Below are 23,940 nucleotides of genomic sequence, written 5' to 3'. Positions count from 1 at the left end.
AAAAAAAAAAAAAAAAGAAAAGATTCAGGCCAGGGACCTGGAGAGATGGCTCAGTGGTTAAGAGCACTGACTGCTCTTCCAGAGGTCCTGAGTTCAAATCCCAGCATCTACATGGGTGGCTCACAGCCATCTGTAATGAGATCTGGTGTCCTCTTCTGGTGTGCGTCTCATATAAATAAAATAAATAAATCTTAAAAAAAAAATTCAAGCCAGGTGGTGCTGGTGGTATACACCCTTTAATCCTGGGGAGGGTTTGGGGATCTCTGAGTGAAAGTGAGTTCCAGCCAGGGCTACACAGAGAATCCCTGTCTCAAAGAAAAACAGCAAGAAACAAACAAACAAACAAACAGATTCAGTGACACCTTAGCTGGGGGAAGGCAGGAACCAGGGTGGAATACACTGTGACCCAAATGAGCCTCTGCTTCAGGAAGCAAAGAGCAAATGACCAAAACGGCCAAAGCCCTGGATTTATTATCTCCTCCCTCCTCACAGTTGTTTGTGGCATGAATTCAGTTTGTTATTTTTGTGCCATGTATTGTTTCTTGTTGTATGTTGTGGTTTTTTGTTTGTTTGTTTGTTTTTTGTTTTTTGAGATTGATAATGGGTGTTTTGCCTGTTCATGGATCTCTAGGCCATATATGTGCCTGGTACCTTCAGGGGCCAGAAGAGGGCATGAGATCCCCTGGAAGCAGAGTTACTGATGGTTGGTGAGCTGCCTCTGCAGGAGCAGCCAGAGCTCTTGTACCCGGCCTCTTTCCAGGCCCTCTGTTGTTTCTTCAAGAGGGTTTTCTCCATTGACAGAGACAGGAGGAGCAGGACATAAAGTTGGTAATAAACCGATGCAGCCATCGAGTATACTCAAGTACGCTGGGAGGAAGCTCTCCCGTCTGCTCCTGTGCAGGGGCTCTGCCTGGTCAGTGGGGTTAACCATGGAGTCCTGAAGAGTCAGTCACAGCGGCTGTCAGAGTGGATGAGGTCCAAGTTGTTGTCAGGGTCAGGGGTGGGGGGGAAATGTCCCTGCCTTTCTTCCATGTTGTAGTATCCTGCCATAAATGTATTACCCTATATTGTAAAATTTTAAATTCCAAAAGGACATCTTAAGCCAAGTTAGGAACATTTGATTACTGGACAGATCTCACGACTTTGCGTTGAGCCTCAAAGCCACCGGCTGCATGTGAGGAAAGGAACAAGGCTGCCAACAGTCTTCCCTTGGAATCTGCTCTGAAGGGGAAATATAGACCCCTGCAGCCACCTTAGAGAGACACTGGGGTGGGGTACTCAAAGTGGCTTTTGTCCATGATCAACTTTTCCCCCAGGAGGAACCAGACACTGTTGTGACATTGATTTCTAGAATTCCTTGGTGGCAGGGAGCGGTGAGAGCCCACTCACCCTCTGAACCCCCACTGACCTGTCTTGTAGTTGCTGCTCTGTGTGTCTGTGACCTGCTTCCGGCACAGTGTGATGTCAACTGCTGTTGCGACCCTGACTGCAGCCCCGCGGATTTCAGCGTCTTCTCTGCCTGCTCGGTCCCCGTTGTCACGTAAGTGTATGACAGGGAGGTTTGATGGCTATTTGGCCAGGATGATAAAATGTGGGGGCAGGAATCATGCACACACTCTTCAGAATTCCTGTGGGCAAAGCCCTGTGTTGTCAGAAGCAGTCGCTTGTCCCATGCAGCCGCTTAACAGTGTGGGCGACGGAGGGACACGCGAGTTGCCTGTGGAGTGTTATGGAGTTTGGAAATTAATATTTGAGCTGTGCACAGATAATGTGTCACCTCTTTGTACCTGTGAAATAGTCTCATGACGGGGTGTGTGTGTGTGTGTGTGTATATATATATATATATATATATATATATATATATATATAGTGTATGTGTGCATGTATGCATGGGTATGCTTGTCTTTGCATGCATGCATGTTGGCCTGTGGGAAACATGGGTCTGTTCATTTATTGCTTTCCACCTTCATTTCTGAGATGGGGTTTCTCACTGAATGTAGAACTCACCCCCACCCCCCCCTACCCCTACCCCCAGTTGACAGATGGCTAGCAACCTCTTGTCTCTGCTCAGTGCCCTGCTGCCGATATACATCAGAGCTTGGGTTCAGCTTTGTTTTGGCTTTGTTTTTAAATTCATGCTGGATATCGTGCTTCTTTAAAATCACGCTTCAGAAACAAGTATGCTCCCCGCTAGGCCGCCTCCCCAGCCCTTGTGTCAGCTCTCTCTGGGGACTTGACTTAGTCAGGGTGCTTTGTGTACATCTCTCTGGATGCAAGGCTTCTCAGTTCACGGTGCATGGGAAATGGCAGAGGCGGAATTCTCATGGACGTTCAAGTCGAAGATGTGATCAGCTCTGAGTGATCTCGGCTTGTTTTTCAGAGGTTTTTGTAACAAAACAACCCTTTAAAGAAGGTCTATGCATTCAGGATGGGACCAGCAGATGGAGCTGGCTGAAATGCAGGACAGCCACCTGGTATGCTTAGTCCTTTTGGAAACACAATGGACTCTTCCCATGAGAAACCATTTTATCAGCCTAGTGGGGCAACTGAATTCCCTCCAGCATGGTGGAATAGCCTGGAGAGCAGGTGCTGGAGGGGGCCCTTCCTGGACTCCAAGACCAGAGCGTGTTTAGCTTTCCCTGAAAATCAGTCTGCTTGTCTTGGAACTGCAAGCAAGCCCTGCTGGCCCTGGGAGAATGTCGGCTTTTGAATTGGAGTGCCATTTATTAAATTTGATTTTTTTTTTTTTAAAGACAGGGTTTCACTGTGTAGCCCTGGCTGTCCTAGAACTTATATCTATAGACCAGGTTGGCCTCAAACTCAGAGATCCACTTACCTCTGCCTCCCAAGTGCTGGGATTAAAGGTGTACACTATTCCACCACCTCTGCTTGGCCGCCCATACAACTTTTAAGAGCTTCCTGTTAGCTGAGGGAGCTGAGTGAGTGAGGCAGGGCCTAAGGAACACCAGGGAATAAGGTCACCTCAGCTAGGCCAGGGAAGGCCTTCTAGAAAAGATGGTCTGAGCTGTGCTGTGTGAAGGTGACCCACAGGTTGGTCAGCAGTAGAGAGCGGGGAAAGGTGGCTCAGTGGGTAAAGGCGCTTCCTGCTGGCCTGAGCTTAATCTCTAGGGGACTACATAGGAGGAGAACTGACCCTTGTAAATTGTCCTCCGACTTCCACACATGTGGGATGGAAAAAACGTCACATACACACACACACACACACACACACACACAAACGTGCACATAATAAAAATACTCAAAGCAAACTTCGTAGTAGGTTTTTTATTTTTTTATGTGTATTTGTGTGTATGGTTTGTGTGTGTGTGTGTGCGCGCACTCATGCACATCTGTGTGTATCTGTGTGTGTCATGGGCAACACATACATGCAGTGCCTACAGAAGCCAGAAGAAGGCATCAAAGCCCCTGGAATTGGAGTTACAGGCATGAGCTGCTGGCTCTGGGTTCTCCATTACAGCAGTAAATGCTTAGCCACTGAGCCATCTCTCCATCTCCCAGAATGTCATGATCGCAATGCTGTCTAAGAATGGAAAGTGTTCTGCACTGTACTCCACACTGAGAAGGCTTCCCTTAAACAGTGTTGTTGTTGTTGTTGTTGTTGTTGTTGTTGTTGTATTTCCTGAAATAGGGTCTCACTGTGTGGCTCTGACTGATGTGCAACTTGCTGTATAGACCTGAGCTCCTAGACTCACTTGTCCTGACCACCCTGGTGCTGGGATTAAATCTGTGCACTGCCACAGCAGACAGCAGCAAAGCCTCAGGGCCACCCTCGTGCCCACAAGTAAAGCCACATGGAGTCTCTGCCGACCTGACACCATCATGAGTGTCCTTTCGTCTTATTTCTGTAGTGAAGGCGTCTGGGAGATGTAGGATGATCTGGCTTAGATTGTGGACTGAAAACTTGCTGTTGCTTTCTTTGACTTTCAGGGGTGACAGGCAGTTTTGTAGTCAGAAGGCAGCCTTCTACTCAATGAACTTGACAGCAGACCCTCCTCACCGCAACTTCAAACTCATTGATCAGATCAATCCTTCTGTCTTCTGCATCCACATTTCAAACTGTAAGTATTTGGACTTGATAGATTTTAGGGAGCTCCGGTTTTCTTTTAAAAGTTGCTGTATGGAAGAACACCTCCTCACTCAGCTTCATTTAAAGCACCCATCCTCTGTCCTGGCCGCGTGAATGACTTAAGCCCCGAGGCTGATTGACAGGTAACTTTATAGATCCTGGGCACACACAGTCTTCTGTAGCTGCCTTTATCTTACACTTGACTTCAAAGATGTTTATGCCACATAGTCAGAAAGATCCAAGTTGTAGTGTGTGTGTGTGTGTGTGTGTGTGTGTGTGTGTGTGTNNTGTGTCTGTGTTGTGTGCATGTGTGTGCACGCACGTTTATTTCCTAGTAGAGTAATGGTTAAAAAATGAGTCTCATCTTTAAATGTTACCTGTGGTTTTCCATTTCCTTTTTCTTTTTTATTTTTACTAAGAAGATTTGCATGAATACAGGATCTTTATTTTTAACCTGAGCAGTCAGTTCAGGCGAGTGTGTTGGTCCACCGTGCTCCTGGGTGTGTGCTGTTCTCAGGATAACAGGCCCACTCATGGCCCTGTCAGCTAAACCTCATCATCTCATTCCCGTGTCTTTCCATGTTTGGGATTTGTTCCCTCATGACTGAAGACCTGGGGAAATGTGCTTATCCAAAGTGACAAGTGAGAGTGACTGCCTAAGCCATAGTAGCAGCCAAGTGGACATGGAGCCTGCCTCTTCTCCTGTCATGCACAGCCCAGGTAGTGGGTGCCAAGAGTTGAGTGTTATTTTCTGACAGCCCCCCCAGGGAGAGTGTCCCCTAGAAGGGGGAAGAAGCAGATGCTTGTCCGTGTGCTAGACAGGGAGAGCAGCCAGACCCTTGGCTTCTGCTGTGTCGTCTCCCTGAAGGCCTTCAAAGCAAGTCCTGCCACACGGTTAGATGCAGCCCCGTCGAGTGACCCTGCTCCTCTGTTGACCATACAGACCAGGGTGGTCTCAAACTCATGATGTTGAGGGATCCTGTTCATTTAACAAGCTCAAGAAATCCTGGGAGAGGCAAATGTACAAGAAAACATTTGAAAATTGAATGTGTGTGCATGTGTGTGTGTGTGTGTGTGTGTGTGCAGACTAGAGGGTGACTGTTTTAGAACTGTCAGTTCTCTTTGTGTAAGTCCTAGGGATCAAGCTGACATTGTGAGGCCTGCCAGTGCACCTTCACCTGCCATGAGTTTTATAGCTACTAACAGTGGTTTCCAAAGGTGAGGTGCCACATACTCCGTACATTTCTGCTGATTGCCAATGCTTTGTCTACAGACAAGCCTGCGCTGTCTTTTGCTAATCCAGAAGTGCCCGATGAAAACAATTTCGACAGACTGATGCGGACATCAGATGGCTTTACACTGAGTGCCGAATCAGCTGTTCCTTCCACAGCCGCATCAGATGGCCCACAGCCCACTAAATACCAGGTGAGCCAGCAACCCAATGGCAGCTAGTCATACACCCTGAAATACTCTATCCTTAGAAGCTAATTTCAGTATCAACATACAAAGGCAAACTACCTGCCCTTGGGACACATACAAAAGCACGGAGAGTGAATGAGTCTCCATCAAAGATCTTGAGAATGCAGTTGAGTGCTCAGATTCTGTGCTCAGGATGTGAGGTCACTTCTGCACCGAATTTTGTCTCTGCGAAATTTTCTGTTCTTTTGAACCCTAGTGTGTGGGTGTAGTGGACTGATTGCAGCCACCTATGGCACGGGGACTGGGCTCTCTGGACACCAGGTACTCATCTTGGTCATATTTAGTTTTACAGACATTAGGAATCTGCAGGCTATTTTATATCCCTTCATTAGCAAGTCCATAAAGAATGACTCGTTAATGTTGAATGTGGTCAGTTTTAGAAACCCAGCTTGCTGGTGCCCACCGGTAATCTCAGCCTTGGGAGGCGGAGGTGCAGGAGCGCAAATGTAAAGTATTATGAGCTCCATGAGACCCTGCCTCAGAACAGAGCAGATGGGCGTCAGGATAGCTGAGTGCTTAAGCCCTTGCACCACAGGCACGAAGACAGGAGTTCAAATCTCCGCTGTCCATGTAAATGCTGATGGGGGTGTGCTGGCCGGCCTGTCATTTCAGGATTGAAGGGTGGGCATGGGACCCTCAGCAGCAGGCTAGCTACAGAGTAGCTTCACCTGCAAGCTCGGGGCTTGACTGACACCGTTTCACTGAATACGGTGGGCGAGAGATTGAAGGTGATGTCTGGTATCAGCCTCAAGCCTGCGTTTGCACGTGCATCCATGTGTCTGTGCAGTCACAGGCGTGTCCGTGTGCATACAGACAGTTACATCTCACACACATGCACACACGCATGCACCACACAGAATGGAGAAAGAACACCTTTTCAGAAGTGTCCTCTGAAGAGAAAGCACAGTACGCACGAGTCGTCAGAGTTGGACGTCACTGAGGAGCCTCTGAGAAATGCAGAGGCCCCTGCTTGGTGCGTGCCAGGGCATGGCTGGCGTCAGGCCCACTGGTTCACTGGGCCCAGCGGATCCACATTGTACATGGCCAGGAAGAGCTCGGCCCTGCTCCCCCTGGTTTGTAAGCTCATCTACAAGCTGTGGGGAGAACTGTGGAGCTGGGGTCACTTAGAAACATTGTCCTAGGACACTTTTCTGTGGCACTCTCTGTCTTCCCCGTGTCAATATGAAGGTCGGTTGCTGATCCTGGAGCATTTGATGCCTGCCAGGCCTCATGTCAAGCTCTCCAGCATTACTGCCTGCTGCCTGGGCAGGTCCTCCTGCTGCAAGAGCAGCCTGTGCTCTTTTTTTTTTTTCCTTCGGTTTTTCAAGACAGGGTTTCTCTGTGTAGCCCTGGCTGTCCTGGAACTCACTTTGTAGACCAGGCTGGCTTCAAACTCAGAAATCTGCCTGCCTCTGCCTCCCAAGTGCTGGGATTAAAGCCGTGCGCCACCATGCCTGGCCAGCCTGTGCTCTTAACTGTCGAACCACCTGCCCCTCCTGCTCCACCATCCTCTCTTTGCACACACAAGCTTCCAGTTTCTGTTGTTGTGAATAGAGAGACCTTGTCTCAAAAACTAAGGTGAAGACAGCCAGATGACCTCTGACCTTCATGGGCCTCTCCCCCATCCACAGACACATACAATCTTATAAGATGTTAATGAGTATCACAACTGCCATTTAAATGAGCAGTGATTTGTTCATGTCTGTGCTCAGCCATCTGATTCCTGTCCACAGACACACATAGATACACACACACACACACACACAGATACACACACACAGATACACACACACACACACCTGTGCTCAGCACTGAATTCCCAAACCCACTGCTGTGTGAGCACTGTGTCAGTAGGGACTATGTCCAGCACTGTGTCCCCAAACCCACAACTATCTATGAGCCCTGTGTGGCAGGGACTGTGCTCAGTACTATGTCCCCAACTCCCCTGCTCTGTGGGCACTGCCATGTGCCCAGCGCATGCTGAAGGAGCACCTTATCTAACCTGTGGGTACTTTGTTTGCAGTATGGAGCCCCTCTGCAGACTGCAGGCGCATCTTCAGGGTCATTTCTGAAACTGCCCTCGCCTCTCACATCATCTATGTGTGCAGATCAGAACCCTGCAGGTAAGAGGGAGCTGTTGCTCTTCCTGATGGCCACTTAAGCTTGCCAGTTAGGCAGGCTCATAACCTAAACACTCTCCAGTTAAACTGCCTCAAAGATCACCACCTGAGGAGGTCCTTTCTCTCAGGTCGGTGACTCCCTGCACACTGTAGTGAGCACACTGGCTACCCATTTCAGGGACTACAAGCCTCCGCAGCATTTGATTCAGCACTCACTTCTGCGTGAGGCACCACGGGGCCAGTGACAGGGCTCAGCAGGTAAAGGTGCTTGCCACCAAACCTGGCAACTGAGTTTATCTCTGAGACTCACATCATGGAGGAAGAGAAAGGATTACTGCGGGTTATTCTCTGCCTTCCACATCTACCCACAAGTCAAATGTCATTTAAAAAAAAAAAAAAGTAGAGTTGTTTGACGCTATCCCCTGAGGTCATGGTAACATCCCTGCTTCGCCTGAGCCGTGGACATGGTGAGGCTTTTAGTTTCTTCTTGACTGTTGTTATTTGGGTTTTGTTTTTGTTTTGAATGTTTTGGTTGTAAGTCTGGCCTTCAGTGACTGAGCCATCATCTGTCAAGCCCCCCTTCTTAAAGTTTATTAAGACACTGTCTCACTATATAGGCGTAGCTAGCCTAGAACTCAATACATAGACCAGGCTGGCTTAAAAAGATTCACCCACCTCTGCGCCTCCCTTTGCCATCCCCGTGTTGGAATTAAAAGTCATGTGCCATCATGCCTGGCTCTTGTTTGGTTTCTGAGTCGGGGTCTCTCCATGTAGGCCTTCTAACTCTGCCTCCCCAGTCCTGGGGTGCCAGGCCCCATACCTGCTTGCATAGGACTTCTTTATTTTATTTTATTTATTTTTTACAAGAGCACAAATCTACTTTTACTTGTTTACTCTCCATTAGTTTAAATCCGGGATGGGTACAGCATCACACGGATTCTGTGACAAATGACCTTTGCAGGAAGGTTGCTTCAGAATTTGGCACGAACCATCCCACTGTCTCCGTGGGCCCGAGTGACTTTTCCCCAGATCACTCTGGGTTTGTTTGGTTTGCCTCCAGGAGTCGCTGTATTGTTTTTTGCTTTATACATATAAGCACATCTCTTGCCTAAGTAGAACTCCGTTTCATCTAGGGCATAAATGCCTTCAATTTTAAGAGCCAAGCACTCTCTTTGGTTCCAAAGACCTCGCTTATAGCCAGCAAAACTAGCCTTGCACCACAGCCTTCCAGACAGACGTGCTTCTAGAAGTCCTGTTCCCAGCAGGTCTCCACAGATGCCAAGATGGCGGAAAAGTGCACAGGACATCTTGGGCTGACTCCCACAGTGAGAACTCTAAGAGCCTGGTGCTCAAGTCCTGGGTCAAACCCACTTCTTCCAGGAGAGCAGAGAAGCCAAGGGCTCGGGCGGGCCTGGGCTGCAGAAGGCCAAAGCCACGGCTCTTGAACCCTCAGCCAGCCGGGAGCCACTGTAAGGAACAACTGGGTGACAAGTTCTTCCTGAGCTAGGAGGTGGATGTCAGTTAAAAGCACTGACGTCTGGTAGGTGGGATGCCACGAACCCTAGCTCTTGGGAGATGGAGGAGGGAGGGCTGCCAGTGTGAGGCCAGCCTAGGCTACATGGAGAGACCTTGTCTCAAAAAGCAAACAAGCCAAGCTCAGAAGCCATTTCTACTTTTCAAATTGACAAAGCTCAAAAAGTTGGAAGCCATGGAGAGACATACTCCCCTGCAGTACTTGGTGGGACAGTTGGTCCCACCCTGCCAGAGGCAGTGTAACATATGGATGGCAGTTACCAGAACTCCTGAAGGAAAGCTTGGCCCACGTGCCGGAGCCCCATGCAGACTGTGATAGCAGCAGCCAAAGCTGAGACAACTGCTGTGGCCATTAGCCGGGAACTGGGGAGTAATTATGGGCATCCGGGAGAGAACACTAATTATCCCTTCAGGATTGCTGGAAGGGCTTCAGGATGCTGCATAGCTCATGGAAAAATGTGCACAACAGTATAGCGGGTGCACATCCCTGTCCAGAAGGGGAAAATGGTTGTTTAAAAAATAACCTTTTCCGCATGTGTTTTTTTTTTTTTTTAATTTGCATAGCATTTCTGAAAGCTTCAGCAGGCAGTCACGCTTCTCCCCCTGAGGCGGAGCTCTGGGCGGGGCACAGAGCTGGAAGGAGACAGTGCTCTGCATCTTCGGGCATTTTTGTATTTAGAATATTTTGTGCATGTATTTTATAGTTGAAACCCACTTTTAAGCCCCATTTTAAACTTGCTGTTTTTGTGTTGTAGCTTATTTTGCCTTTTCTCTCTCTCTCTCTCTTTTTTTTTAAAGATTTATTTATTTATTAGATGTAAGTACAACTGTAGCTGTCTTCAGATACCCCAGAAGAGGGAGTCAGATCCCATTACAGGTGGTTGTGAGCCACGATGTGGTTGCTGGGATTTGAACTCAGGACNTCTGGAAAAGCAGTCGGTGCTCTTAACCGCTGAGCCATCTCTCCAGCCCTCTCTCTTTTTTTTTAAAGAATTATTTAATTATTATATGTGAGTACACTGTAGCTGTTTTCAGACACTCCAGAAGAGGGTATCGGATCCCATTACAGATAGTTATGACTCACTATGTGGTTGCTGGGAATTGAACTCAGGACCTCTGGGAGAGCAGTCAGTGCTCTTAATCACTGAGCCATCTCTCCAGCCCTTATTTTGCCTTTTCCGAATGACTGTTTTGGGTTGTTTTTGTTGTTGTTGTTGTTTGTTTTGTTTTTTTTGTTTTTCGAGACAGGGTTTCTCTGTATAGCCCTGGCATCCTGGAACTCACTTTGTAGACCAGGCTGGCCTCGAACTCAGATATCCACCTGCCTCTGCCTCCCGAGTGCTGGGATTAAAGGTGTGAGTCACCATGCCCGGCTTGCATGACTGTTTTCAGTTCCCATTCTTTTTTTTTTAAATATTCATTTATTATTATATGTAAATACACTGTAGTTGTCTCCAGATTTGCCAGAAGAGGGTGTCAGATCTCATGCCAGGAGGTTGTCAGCCACCACGTGGTTGCTGGGATTTGAACTCAGGACCTTTGGAAGAGCAGTCAGTGCTCTTACCCTCTGAGCCATCTCACCAGCCCCCATTCAGTTCCCATTCTTTTGTTTTTTTGTTTTTTTGNTTTTTCGAGACAGGGTTTCTCTGTATAGCCCTGGCTGTCCTGGAACTCACTTTGTAGTAGACCAGGCTGGCCTCGAACTCAGAAATCCGCCTGCCTCTGCCTCCCGAGTGCTGGGATTAAAGGCGTGCGCCACCACGCCCGGCTTCAGTTCCCATTCTTGAGCTGAACATGTTCTGTGTATCTCTCCTCCAACTCCCAACCCCTGGATGTTACCATTTCCAGCGTTCCTGGTGAGCCAGGCCTTCGAATGCAGCCGAAGGGTGAACATAGAACAGTGCGAAGGAATGGAAGCCCTCAGCATGGCTCATTACAGCAGCCCTACCATTCTGAGGGTAAGACCCATCTGGACGCAGCACTGACTGTCCCTTTAAGATGTAGACTGATCTCTAGCCCCATGACACCGGTGGCTGCTCAGTGATCTTTATGAAGTTTGTATGGAGCTCGGCTGTGTCTTGTTTCCATTCAGTTTTAAAATTTCCTTCATTTGTCTTGAGAGTGGCTGAGCAAGGCCAGGTCTTCAGTGACTGCTCACAGCATTAGAGATCATCCAGTGCCACATTACCAGTCCTACCTACACCATAAAGAGTGGGCCCCCGGGACAGCAGGGAGGGAAGGGCATGCCTACCTAAAGACAGAGGCCATCAGGAAAGGTCTAGCAGCCGGCTGGGGGGCACCCAAGTCCCAAGGAAAGGGCCATGTTCCTTAGAGTTGGTGATGGAGCTGGGACAGAGTGATCAAGGCCCTGGCCTCCGTGACAGAGAGGGAGGGCTGAGGAGAGGAAGAGGTGACTCAATCATGGGATTATGTCCAAGGCCCCTCCTGCTTTCTAAGTTCTTGTTAGGGTTGTGGGAGGGTAGGGCACCTGGGCTGCCATATTCAGAGTCCTTTACCCCTCCCCAGTCCCTCCTGCTTTCTAAGTCGGTCCTCCAGGCCTGAGTTCTAGTAAGTTTGAATTCTCAAGTTGTCCTCAAATGTGACAAGGTGTAGCTCCCTCTCTCAGTGTAGACTTCCCCAAGCATGCCTTATCTGTCACTTCCCCAGAGGACCTCTGGCCTGAGAGGGTATAGAGCCACGAGATTTTGGAAGGACAGCCATGTGATGTTGACGTCAGGCTGAGGCTCAACCTGGGAGACCAGAGTCAGGCCCTGAGTACCTTCTATGCCAGGGATATGGCCTTGCTGTGAAGACAGGTGCAGCGAGGGCAGCAGGCAGGACCAAGCTGTGCCTCTCTCCCCAATGTTAGGGCTGAGAGGCAGTGTGGGGTAGTGACAGCAGAGCAGGCAGGCCTCGGGAGTGCCACTGCTGAGGGAGGATGAGATGGCAGAGGGAAGTACAGTGGTTACCACAGAGTAGGAGGAATGGTCCTGAGTGCAGATCTGCTGTCGTGATGATGGCATCTCCATGGCGAATGTGGCCTTCGCTGAAGTCTGAGAAGGCTGTAGAGGCTCATCTGTTTGTTGTGCCTAACTTAGCTGTGGTTTATTTTTGTCTAGGTACCTAATTCAACAACACAGGTAAGAGCACAAAGCCTGTCTGTCTGACTGTCTGTCTGTCTCTCCATGGTGAGTGTGTGTGGGTGTGTGGTTTGTTGGGGATGAGATGGGGAGGATGCGTACACGAGTGTACATAAGTCGTTGGCCAGAGGTCAAACACTGGTATCACATCCTTTGAGTTATCTGATTGTTTTCCTTTAAGGATAATTTTTACCCTGGCATAGAAGCACATGGCTTTACTCCCAGCAATTGGAAGGCAGAGGCAGGCAGATCTCTGTGAGCTCAAGGCCAGGGTGGTCTACATAGAGAGTCCCAGGCTAGCCAGGGCAACACAGTGAGATCCTGTTCTCAAAACAAAACGGAAGTCGTGTCAGGCCTTTCTGTGACTCAGCCTCTAGAAAGTGCCTTGTTCTACCATTTCAGACTGGTCCTGTCCTCATGCTGTTTAGATCCAGTGGCCTTTTGATTTTAACAAGCACTAGTTAAGTCACATCCCAGGGTTCCCCACTTGACTCAAGCTGTTTTTCTTTTCTTTTTTTTTTTTTTGGTTTTTCAAGATAGGGTTTCTCTGTATAGCTCTGGCTGTCCTGGAACTCACTCTGTAGACCAGGCTGGCCTCGAACTCAGAAATCCACCTGCCTCTCCCTCCCAAGTGCTGGGATTAAAGGCGTGTGCTACTATGCCCAGCGACTCAAGCTGTTGACGTACCTTGGTGGCATAGAGAGTTGTGCAGACTAGCTTGCCTTTTCCTGTCACCCATGTCTCCATGCTGTCTCCCTGAGAGAGTGATTTTGACCTGGGAGGACAGTTGTAGGTTTGCCTTGGTCATAGGAGCAGGCGTGTAAGGACTGCATCTTTATTTCTAAAGCGATGGCTTCAGCACGTGCCAGTTTAAACTATAAACAGTTCAGCATAAGTGGAAGACAGCTGAGCAGGTGCTTTGGGCGCCTTCCAAAACTTGACCTGGAGAGTCCTCGCCAGAAGCATCCTGGCTGTCCTCGGGGGTCCTGGTTGCTTGGTCACTCTTCTGGAGCTGGTCACGATCCAGGCTCCCCGATGTCATTTAGAAAGTTTGTCTGCCTCTGTCTTTCCGGGACCCTGCTGCCTCGCCAGCCACTGTGTGTGAGCTGCCTGGAAGGCAGGCTGCATCTCCTGAGGCAACAGTTTGCTCTGGGAAGCTGGGCTTCTGGCTGTGAACCTAAGACTGAGTGTAGAGGTGTGGTCTCGTGTGTGTGTGTTTACACACATGCGCAGTTGGTCATGCCATGGAATTGTGCCTTTGTAATGAATGTGCCATGCAGTCTCCCCCTTCTTTGGTGCTGGGTTGTGAGCTCTGTTCTCCCACACACTGGACACTCTGTCAAAGTGAGCAATGCTGTGGCCTTTAGTGTCATCACAAGGTTGTGCCAGCATCTCTGCAGTCTAACCCCAGAAGGTTTTCATCATGCTTAAGAATTCCAATATTGGGCTGGAGACATGGCTCAGCGGTTAAGAGCACTGGCTGCTGTTCTTGAGGTCCTGAGTTCAATTCCCAGCAACCACATGGTGGCTCACAACCATCTGTAATGGGATCTGATGCCCTCTTCTGGTGTGTCTGAAGATAGAGACAGTGTACTCACATATATAAAATAAATAAATAAATCTTTAAAAAAAAAAAAAAGATGGGGGCTAGAGAGATGGCTCAGAGGTTAAGAGCACCGACTGCTCTTCTGAAGGTCCTGAGTTCAATTCTCAGCAACCACACGGTGACTCATAACCATCTGTGATGAGATCTGACGCCCTCTTCTGGTGTGTCTGAAGACAGCGACAGTGTACTTACATATGATAATAAATAAATCTAGAAAAAATAAAAAGAATTCCAATGTCCTTAGGTGTCGCTCCGTAGGTGTCTCAGTCCTGCTTCAGTCCCTGATAGCCGCTTTGGTTCTTGTGCTGCCTGGGTGGACACTCCATGTTGAGTGGAGTCTGCCGTATATGTGGCCTTGGGTGGCTAGTTTCCTTTCTTTTCTTTACTTTTTTTTAAAAGATTTATTTATTTTATGTATATGAGTACACTATAGCTGTCTTCAGACACACCAGAAGAGAGCATCAGATCTCAATTCAGATGGCTGTGAGCCACCATGTGGTTGGTGGGAATTGAACTCTGGACCTCTGGAAGAGCAGCTGGTGTTCTTAACTGCTGAGCCATCTCTCCAGCCCAGGTGTCTGATTTCTCTTCTCCTTCTCCTTCTCCTCCTCCTCTTCTCTCCTCTTCTCTTCTTTCTTTCTTTCTTTCTTTCTTTCTTTCTTTCTTTCTTTCTTTCTTCTTTCTTTCTTTCTCTTTGTTTTTTTTCATGACAGGGTTTCTCCGTGTAGCCCTGGTTGTCCTGGAACTCACTCTGTAGACCAGGCTGGCCTCGAACTCAGAAATCCGCCTACCTCTGCCTCCCAAATGCTGGGATTAAAGGCATGCGCCACCACCTCCCATAGTGTCTGATTTCTTCCACTTGGTGTTTTCAAGTTTCACCCATGCATGTTTGGGGATTTGTTTTTTATGTGTGAGTAATGTCCCTTGTGCAGATGGACACTTGACACTAGTCCATTTTTCAGTTCTGTGTCTGTGATGAATAGACATCTTAGAACACACTCTGTGAGTTTCCTTTGAATGTGTGTGTGTGTGTGTGCATGTGTGTGTGCAAGTGTGTATGTGTATGAGTGTGTGAGTGTGTGTGTGTATGTGTGTGTGCGCGTGTGTGTGTAAATACCTGTCCTCTTGCAAAAGTGGGTTTACAGCATGCACAGTGTGTGGCAGTGTGTGTGTGTCCCCTGCCTTGCATTTGCTGTCACTAAGTGTTCATTTTAGGTTCTGGGTTCTGTAACATGGTCACCTGTGCTGTATGTCACATGTGGTAGCCAAGGATGCTCTCCCTCTCAGGTCTCCATCAAGATCCAGTCTGTAATGTACCGGTCTCTGAATCACACACTGACGCAGTTAGAAGGCCAAGGTGTCCTGCGGCCATCTCTGGTCAGCACCAGGCAAGGTCGACTCTGCAGCAACATTGTTCTCCAGGTAGGCATCCAGTGTGCCTCTGCAGTCCTGGTCCAACTGCCTGACTCCAGCCTGTGGGGCACAGGGGAACGGCACACCTTCCAGAGGGGACTCTGCTCCATCCCATGCTGATACTTTCCCTGGTCTGACCTCCAGTTGCTTCTGCTCTGTCGTCAGAGGATGTGTCTTTACATGTCTCCAGAAATCTAACACGTTGTAAGAATACATCAAAGTGTTCTTGTCAGTGGCTGGAAAGATGGTTTAGTAGAGTAAGAATGTTTGTTCCACAAGCACGAGGACCTGAGTTCAAATCCTTAGCACCCACATAAAAGCCGGGCATGGCTACTACCCCTGGCTATAAGCCCAGCATTGGGGAACAAGCCAGGCATGGCTACTACCCCTGGCTGTAAGCCCAGCATTGGGAACAGAGATCGGCAGATCCCAGGAGTGCACTGGTCAGCCAGCCTCTCTGAACTAGAGAGCCTGTGGTTCAATGTGAGACTGTCTCAAGGCAACAAGGCAGAGAGTTATAGAGGAAGACACCCAGTGTCATTCTCTGGCCTCTGTATGTGCACACATGGACACACATACACACTCACACACTCATGTACATGCCACACATACAATTTATTTTCACCACCATTTACTTGATTGGACTCATTTCGTCTGCAGAAATAGACTGTTCCCAGCCAGCTGAATCTGAAATGTCAAAAACCTAGAGGCTGGGGTGGCCCCTGGGATGTTAAGGGGACATGAGCGATGTGATTGGACAGCAGGCTTGGGGGCGTGGCTTTTCTGAGGCTGCTGCTTTAGAGTTGGTAGCATGGCTGCTGAGCCCCATTCCATCTCAGGTGAGGTACAGTCTGCTGTACACTGCCGCAGGCCAGATCCAGGAAGCCGGCCTCTCCCTCGTTCTGGGGACACTGAGCAATGCTGTGAGTCTCCTGCAGCAGAAGTTTGAGATTCACTTTATTCAGGTGAGTCTGAGAGTTCTCTGTGGATGGCAAGTGGGGGAAAGCCTGGCTTCTGGGGGCAGCACCATCAGTCTAGAAGCATGACCCAACTCCCGGGCTGTGCTGCAGTAGTGTGCGGGGTTTGCCTGGAAGCTGGGTGCTGTCCTCCCACTCTCCGGGATCTATTTATACTCGAGAACAGAGGGAGCTGTTCTTCCAGATGTTACAGTGAGAAGCACTGGGTTGCCCCCCGCTCGTACCTAATACTGTAGCCCGAGTCATCATCTTGTCTTTCAGCATGGCACCAAGCCTGTTCCTCTCAGCGGCAACCCTGGTTACAGGGTAGGACTCCCGCTGGCCGCTGGCTTTCAGCCTCAGAAGGGGTATCCTTTTGGGGGTCTGTGGAGAAGGTCACCTTCCTGTCTGCCTGGGTGGGCTGTGGGCGGCCTATGGGAAGGGGGAGATACCTGACTGGCCAGTCCAGGCCACTGAAATGTGCTGTGGCTGGGTTTTAAGGAAATCCTGGTGCTTTGGGGGAAGGTTGCGGTGTATTTAAAAGGACAGCTGGATGCAGGAGGGTTTGACTCTTTGATTCATTTATTCACTTCTGGTTTTGTGTTTTTGAGAAAGTTTCTCTTGCTATCTACTAGAGCTCACAACGTAGCCCAGGCTGGCCTCAAACTCACACAGGTCCTTTGCTTCGCCTCCTGAGTGCTGGGACCAAAGGGCACTCTTTGGTGTTGCTTCAAATCTCAGGCTGGCTGTGGCCTGGCCTTAATTTCAGGGTCCTCCTGTCTCCGCTTCGTGACCACAGGCATGTGCTGCCGTACCCCGCCAGCTCACATGTAAACAGAGACTCTTAAGCAAATGGGGTGGCTCTGCAGATGGGTTGTCTGTTTTCTCCATGGGTGAGGATTGAAACCAGGTCTTGAGATACTAGAAGAGACGCTGCCGCCAGGCTGAGGCTCGGCCTGCTCCTTACACGTCATTTTGAAACAAGGTTCCTTCTGGCAAGTTGCCCTAACTGGTCTCAAACTTGCTTGTAGTTCAGGTGGTCCTCAAGTGTGCAACCCTCCTTAGCCTCTGGAGGAGCTTGATTACGGGCCTGGCCACCGCAGCTGGCCGGAATTAGTTTCGAAGATGAGCCAGTCAAGAGAGAGGGTTAATGGCATGTTTGCCCGTCCTGGTAACATGCCAGGGGCCTGGGAGAGTGTGGTCTCACTCAGGTCTCATGGGCACGCATGACGCCATTTTGTTCCTAGCTGGTCTGGGTGCTCTGAACTGTTGACTGTCCCTTAACAGCCTGTGAATGTCTGGGATTATTCAGACAACGAACAGACAAGGCCAGTTTACTATTCTTCGGAGCACGGGCCAGCAGGATTGCCTTGCCAACGAGGGGCTCCGTGCCCCCGTGCTGTTTGGCTACAATGTGCAGTCTGGCTGTCGGCTCAGGTGAGTGGCTGTGGCAGAGAGCACACACTCTTCCATCTTAACCATGTTGCTAGTACAAGCACCACAGCCGTCCTCTTCCCTCACCTCGGGGCTTGGCACATCGTGCTAAGGTCAAATAGCAACTAGCACTTGAGTAAGTGTTTCCTCTGAAAAATTCTTCCTATTTCTGGATTTTTAATTTTTACACACATAGTACAACAGAACAACTGAGAGAAAGCTGGACTGTGCTGTGGGAGGCAAGGTCTCCCTACGTAGCTCAGGGCAGACTTGAACTCCTGGCCCTCCTGCCTCAGACCCCTGAGTACTGTAATAGCATCTTTGGTTCTACATATTTGTTGCTGAACTCCTACTCTGTACAAACCCTTCTCTTCGTCCCTTTCGTTCTCTCCCCCATGCCCTTCCCACCTCTTTGGAGTGACCCTGGCATTAGTTTGATTGCTAGCTCTGATCTCAGGTCAGGGTCGCTTCCCAAGAGTCCCACCAACACTTTGCCATAGGACGCCGGGACACAGGAGCCCAGGATAAACCCTGGTTTCCTCTGGTGGACCTTAGTGTTCCAGCACCCTCCAGGAGGACAGGATGTGGGAAAGGCACTGTGTTGCCTGGCTTCTGCCCATGCCACAATGTTCAGAGAGAAAGAGAGAAAAAAATGGTGGATTACAGGTTGGGAAACTGCTTTGAGCCATTTCCATGACCAGGATGCCCCAAAGTCAGGGCCACGTCAGTAGTTGGAGGCAGGAAGGATAGAAGTATAGAGACTGGCGAGTCTTGGAGGTTGTCAGCGCCTCCCTCCATCAGCCTCTCTTTCCTTCCCAAAGGTTGACGGGCACCATCCCATGTGAGCTTCTGGCACAGAAGATGCAGGACCTGCTGAGAGGCCAGGCCTTCCCTGACTACGTGGCTGCATTTGGGAACTCCCGGGCCCAGGATGTGCAGGACTGGGTGCCTGTGCATTTTGTCACCTACTCCTCCAACATGAAGGTAAAGAGTGTGAGAGACTGCTGGCCACCTGCTTATGTGCCATGTGGGCACAAGGGAGGGAGGGAGGGAGAGAGGTGGCTGTGACCAAACTGGGTAGTTTGCCCAGCTCTGCTCTTCCTCACAGTGCCTTTGACCAGTAGTTTTCAAGCCTCTGCTTCCCTGTGCTATGGAGACTGAAAGGACCAGAATCAGCCTAGGACCCCAAGAGCAAGTTCTCAGTACACAGGAGAGCAAGGAATAAGAGACACAGACAGGAGATAGAGGGGCTGGAGAGGTGACTCAGTGGTTAGGAGCACTGACTACCCTTCCAAAGGTCCTAAGTTCAATTCCCAGCAACCCCATGGTGGCTCACAACCATCTGTAATGGGATCTGATGCCCTTTCTGGTGTGTCTGAAGACAGAGACAGTGCACTCGTCATACACATAAATAAGTAAAATATTAAAAAAAAAAAAAAAAAAGACAGGAGATAGAGGGTGAGGGAGAAGGGAAGAGGAATAAGGGAGAGGGGGCTAGGGACATGATATTTGCCCTGCAGGGACAAAGAAGTGCCTCTGGATAAAGAGGAGACAGACAGGGCCCATGGGCATGTTAATTAGGTGAGGCCAAAGGGTGCTTTTGATTGTTGGACCTTGGTGGTCAGCCCCAGGAGGAGGAGGAGGAGGTGGCTAAATGAGGTAGCAGACATCCGTGGCTGGCTTTAGGGGTGTCATCTAATGATCTAACAAGGCAGAGGGAATGGGGAGAGGAGTCAGGTCTGCCAGAGCCATTTGCCGTGCTCAGCCTGCAGAGCCCTCCAGAAACTATCACTGACCACTCAGGGTTGTCCAGACGGTTGGTTGCTTGGCTGTTGGCTGGACACAGTGGTCACTCCATAAACTGGAACCATAGTCGAACATGGTTGAGAAATCCCATACCCCCAAAAGTGACATCTGCTACCAATGGCCTCATGTGGTGGTGGCTACTGTCAAAACTTGGGCTCACTGAAATATCTCTAGCCCATCTGTGAGAGGTGGACATGAGCAGTGGATTCCCTGTCCAGCCTCATACATTTCTCAGTCATCATGGTTGTGCAAATATTCCAAAACCCAGGACATCAGGCCCTCCAGACCCTTCCTGCAGTCCTCCAGTCCAGGACGGTCAGCTTTGATGGCAGTGAGGCAGCAAGCCTTCCTCAGGCATTGGGTGACATGAGGGACATGGGGTGTGGCCTCCTGTCTCCACTACTTCCATTCCATGCCCTCTGCACTGTAATGGCAGTTCACCCCCACATGAGCTCTTTCAATTCCAAAGTTCCCCAAAGAGTTTCATGGAAGCTGACATCCTACAAATAGCTTCCTGGTCACACGTGACTCCTCTGCCCACCTCCTCCTTTTGTCTTAGCAGCAAAGCGTGGGCCGTCCCCAGCGGAGGTGTGTGCTCCATTCTCCCTTAATTGCCCAGCTATTTCTTGTCACAGCTGCTTCAGGCCTCTCATTATCTGCTTTGTATATTTATAAGGAGTGGCTCAGTGGGGAGAGGAGCCTCACCAGATCCCCATTCCAAGGATCGCTTAACCCCTGCGCTCAGCCTCCAGTGAACCTGGGGTATGGCTCTTAGCTTCCTGGCACTGGGTAAAGACACCCATCATTAGTGCCAGGGGAAGCCGTCCCAGGGCATCTGCTGTTCACACCCACTGCACCTGCAGCAGCTCCTAGCAACGGGATATTGGCATGCCAGTTGAGGAACAAGGTTTCTAAATGGCACTTGTGAGCTAAGAAGTCCCGCTACGGCTTTGGGCAGGCTCCAGTTTAGCAGGTCTGCTAGCTTTTTAAGCCAGGACATAATTTAGAAAAATACATGTGGAAACTGAAACAGCCGGCAGGCACTGCAGCTTAGCGGGTCCCTCACCTGCCCTCTGCAGCTTCTGCAGTTCCAGTTATCAGCCAGAGGAAGGTCCGGGGCCCAGAGTCCGTTCACCTCAGTGAAGATGATGCACTCTTACCGTTGTTTTATTGTTTGAGACGGAGTCTCTGTATAGCCCTGGCTGTCCTGGAACTAGCTGTGTAGACCAGGATGGCCTTGAACTCAAGAATCTGACTGCCTCTGCCTCCTGAGTACTGGGAATAAAGGTGTGCACCACCACTGCCCTGTACTGTTACCTTCTGTAACCTACAGACACTGACTGTACCTCCAGCTGTAGAGCGGGCTGGCTTCAAACCCCTAGTGCTGGGAGGAAAGGCGTGTCAACACAGCTATCTTTTTTTAAGATTAAAAAAAATGTGTATGAGTGCATGTATGTATGTGCACCTTGTGGTGCCTGGTTCCTGCAGAGGCTAGAAGAGGGTGTGGTGTCTCCTAGAACTTGAGTTATGGGTAGTTATAGGGACTGAACCCAGGTGATCCTGTAAGAGTAGCCAGTGCTCTTAACTGCAGAGCCATCTCTCCACCCCAAGCTGTATCTTCACTGCTAGCTGGTGAAATTCGATGGAAGAATGCCTGTAGTTCCTGTTTGCGTTTTAACATGAGATACGCGCGAGTTCATCTTTTCACTGTTCCCTGCTAACCCCCAGCCAGTGCCCAGAAACATCTCTGAGGTGGATGAGGACTGGTCGGGGCCTTGAGGGTCCCACCACTAGGTAGTGGGACTTCACAGCTCCACACTGAGTCTGGCTTTGGGAACAGGAGGGGCTGGTAGCACAGGATGCTGTAGTAACTCAGGCTCTGTGAAGTTGTCTGTACCTGAACTTGTATGGCATGTTCACCCTAGTGTTCCAAACACTCTGTAATTGGGAAACATGTTATGATTAAAATACTCAACTGCAGAGTTAGTGTGACTTGTGGTTGTGTAATATTCTGGTTTAATCTGGTTTTCTCTTGCAGGGCTCTTGCCAGCTTCCGGTGGCTTTGGGTATAGAAGTGAAATGGACTAAGTATGGGTCCCTGCTGAACCCCCAGGCCAGGATAGTAAACATCACTGCCCAGCTCTTCTCAGTTCCAGAGGTAGGCCTGCTGGCCAGTCTCCATGGGGTGGGATGTGGCCCAGGGGTAGGCCAATTCGTTTTTTTCCCAAGACAGGGTTTCTCTGTGTAGACCAGGCTGGCCTTGAACTCAGAGATCCACCTGCCTCTGCTTTGTGAGTGCTGGGATTAAAGGTGTATGGCACCACCACGTAGCTATAGGCCTGTTCTTAACCTGGGACAGCCTCCAGCCTCACACGAAGAGAAATAAGCCACAACAAGAAGGAGCCAATGAAGACAGAAGGCCCATGACAGCAAGGGTGATGGGAAGTTTATTACTTGGGATGGAAGATTATTTCTCTCTAGATTTCAGTCCCTTTACAGGGTTAGGGCTGGGGTCGTCCTCGAGTCACAGCTCCCACATGCTGCTTTGCCTGCTGGGTCTCCTCATGGAGCCCAGGCTGGTCTCAAACTGATCCTCGGCCTCAGGCCCCTGAGCATTAACAGGCATGTGCCATCATGCCTAGCTTAATTTTGAGTCTTAAAACAAGTTCATGATAATTCTTTAACTTGTACTTAGAAGACTGACAGGTTTTAATTGCGGGCACAATTCTTGTGAACACTGAACCGTGGTTGGACTAGGCCTGCTGGCCCAGCATGGTCTGTGGCAGAGTGCTCCTCAGCCACCTTAGTGCGGCTGGCTGTGAGCGAGGAGATGGTGAGGGTGTCAGCTCTGACTTTTCCTTGCAGCCCCTCCCAGGACCTGAGAGGACCATGGTCATTTCCACTGCAGTGACATTTGTGGATGTGTCAGCCCCTGCAGAGGCAGGCTTCCGAGCCCCACCCACCATCAACGCCAGGCTGCCCTTCAGCTTCTTCTTCCCATTTGTGTGATGAGCTGGCCCCCGCAGGACTACCCATCCTGAAGGTCTTTCCTTCCGCAGCAGTGGGCACCTGGGCCCCAGGCGCAGGAGGACAGGAACCTAGCTGCCACCTCCCCTTGCGGCTGTTACCCTTCAAGCAGCCCTCTGCCCCACTCCACTGCCTTTTCCCTCTTAGAAACTTTGCTGGGCTACTGTGTTGGGTCAGATGGGTCCAACACCCTGCACATACAGGTCAAAGGCCACACCCCTCCGGGAGATGGGAGGGAACAGAGTGTGACGTGGCAGTGCACGGAGAGCCACCTCCTCTGTGCATCATCCCTGGTCTAGTGGGAGTTGCCTTCAGAATGCCCGTCAGCACTGGAGAGGTACAAACCAGCAAGGGGCTGTATAAAACTGTGTGCGCACAAGGGGGTTGGTCCCCGAGATCGTGCAATTACAGGGCAGTCTTGGGGCCCTGCTGTGTGCTGGTTGTATAACTGATGGGCTGGTGTGGGCTGCCACTGAGGAGAGAATGTGGTAGGCAAGCCCTGGGGAAGGAGAGCGCTTATGTTATACATTAATTGTACAGTAACTGAGAGATGCTGGTGGGCAAGCCCTGGGGAAGGAGAGCGCTTATGTTATACATTAATTGTACAGTAACTGAGAGAATGTGGTGGGTGCAGGGCCATTGAAGCTGATGGTACAGCTGGATGCTGCAGAGGAGGGACTGGATACCATGATAGCTCCCCTAGGGGATGCAGCAGGAAAAGCTGGGGACCTTCTAGTAAAGAAAGGTTTTTCCAGAGTGGGCTGGTCGGGGTGCGGGCTCCAGCTCCTTTCAGGATGTGCATTAAGTTGGTTTTACAAGCCCAGCTTCCTTGATCATTTTCAAGCGACAGTGGAGTCCAGCTTGAGAAAAGGTTGGCGCGACGATCCCCTTGCTGCAGGCGTAGGGCATGGACGCTGAGGAGACCACAGTACCAGTGAAGATGTGTCCCCAGCATCCAGGGGTGCAAGCCAAGGCAGAGATGGAGACTGGATTTTGCACCACACGCTGGCTCCCTGGCCACAGCCCAGCTACTCCAGGTGGAGCGTCTGGAAGGCTAGTTCACGTCCCCGAGAAGTCCATTCTGTCTCAACAGCTTGTTGAGCCGCTCGATTTCCTGTTCCTATTGTAAAAGCAGACAAATACTGAGTAGTGACCTTCTGAGCCACACTCCCCAGGCTGGGGCTGCAGAGTAGTGACCTTCTGAGCCACACTCCCCAGGTCGGGGCTGCAGAGTAGTGACCTTCTGAGCCACACTCCCCGGGCAGGGCTGCAGACAGCAGTGGCTTTCTGGCTGCTGATGGGAATGAGTGGCTTTCAAAAGGACCCTGGGCAGTGATAG

The 23,940-nt window shown here is 50.0% G+C and overlaps 2 protein-coding genes and 1 pseudogene across 3 annotated transcripts in view; 1 reads left to right on the top strand and 2 right to left on the bottom strand.

Moving 5' to 3' along the window:
* Tctn1 (tectonic family member 1) overlaps positions 1–23,247 on the top strand; it is a 24,965-nt gene extending 1,718 nt beyond the window's left edge. The window contains exons 2-14 of the mRNA XM_029533860.1: positions 1,420–1,540; positions 3,949–4,079; positions 5,361–5,512; positions 7,590–7,689; positions 11,068–11,177; positions 12,339–12,359; positions 15,253–15,387; positions 16,218–16,343; positions 16,617–16,702; positions 17,631–17,771; positions 18,590–18,752; positions 21,613–21,732; positions 22,440–23,247. Coding sequence (XP_029389720.1) covers positions 1,420–1,540; positions 3,949–4,079; positions 5,361–5,512; positions 7,590–7,689; positions 11,068–11,177; positions 12,339–12,359; positions 15,253–15,387; positions 16,218–16,343; positions 16,617–16,702; positions 17,631–17,771; positions 18,590–18,752; positions 21,613–21,732; positions 22,440–22,583 — 1,550 coding nt within the window. The 3' untranslated portion in view covers positions 22,584–23,247. The remainder of the gene's footprint in view (positions 1–1,419; positions 1,541–3,948; positions 4,080–5,360; positions 5,513–7,589; positions 7,690–11,067; positions 11,178–12,338; positions 12,360–15,252; positions 15,388–16,217; positions 16,344–16,616; positions 16,703–17,630; positions 17,772–18,589; positions 18,753–21,612; positions 21,733–22,439) is intronic.
* LOC110313111 lies at positions 8,592–8,993 on the bottom strand (annotated as a pseudogene).
* Hvcn1 (hydrogen voltage gated channel 1) overlaps positions 22,584–23,940 on the bottom strand; it is a 32,551-nt gene continuing 31,194 nt past the window's right edge. Inside the window, exon 8 of one of the 2 annotated variants that reach the window (XM_021186704.2) lies at positions 22,584–23,721. In XM_021186704.2, the coding sequence (XP_021042363.1) occupies positions 23,656–23,721 (66 nt within the window). In that variant the 3' untranslated portion in view covers positions 22,584–23,655. The remainder of the gene's footprint in view (positions 23,722–23,940) is intronic. The other variant, XM_029533861.1, reaches the window with a different exon arrangement.

This window comes from Mus pahari, chromosome 23 (assembly GCF_900095145.1).
Source record: "Mus pahari chromosome 23, PAHARI_EIJ_v1.1, whole genome shotgun sequence".
Lineage (NCBI taxonomy): Eukaryota > Metazoa > Chordata > Mammalia > Rodentia > Muridae > Mus > Mus pahari.
This window is presented reverse-complemented; position numbering and strand designations above follow the sequence as displayed.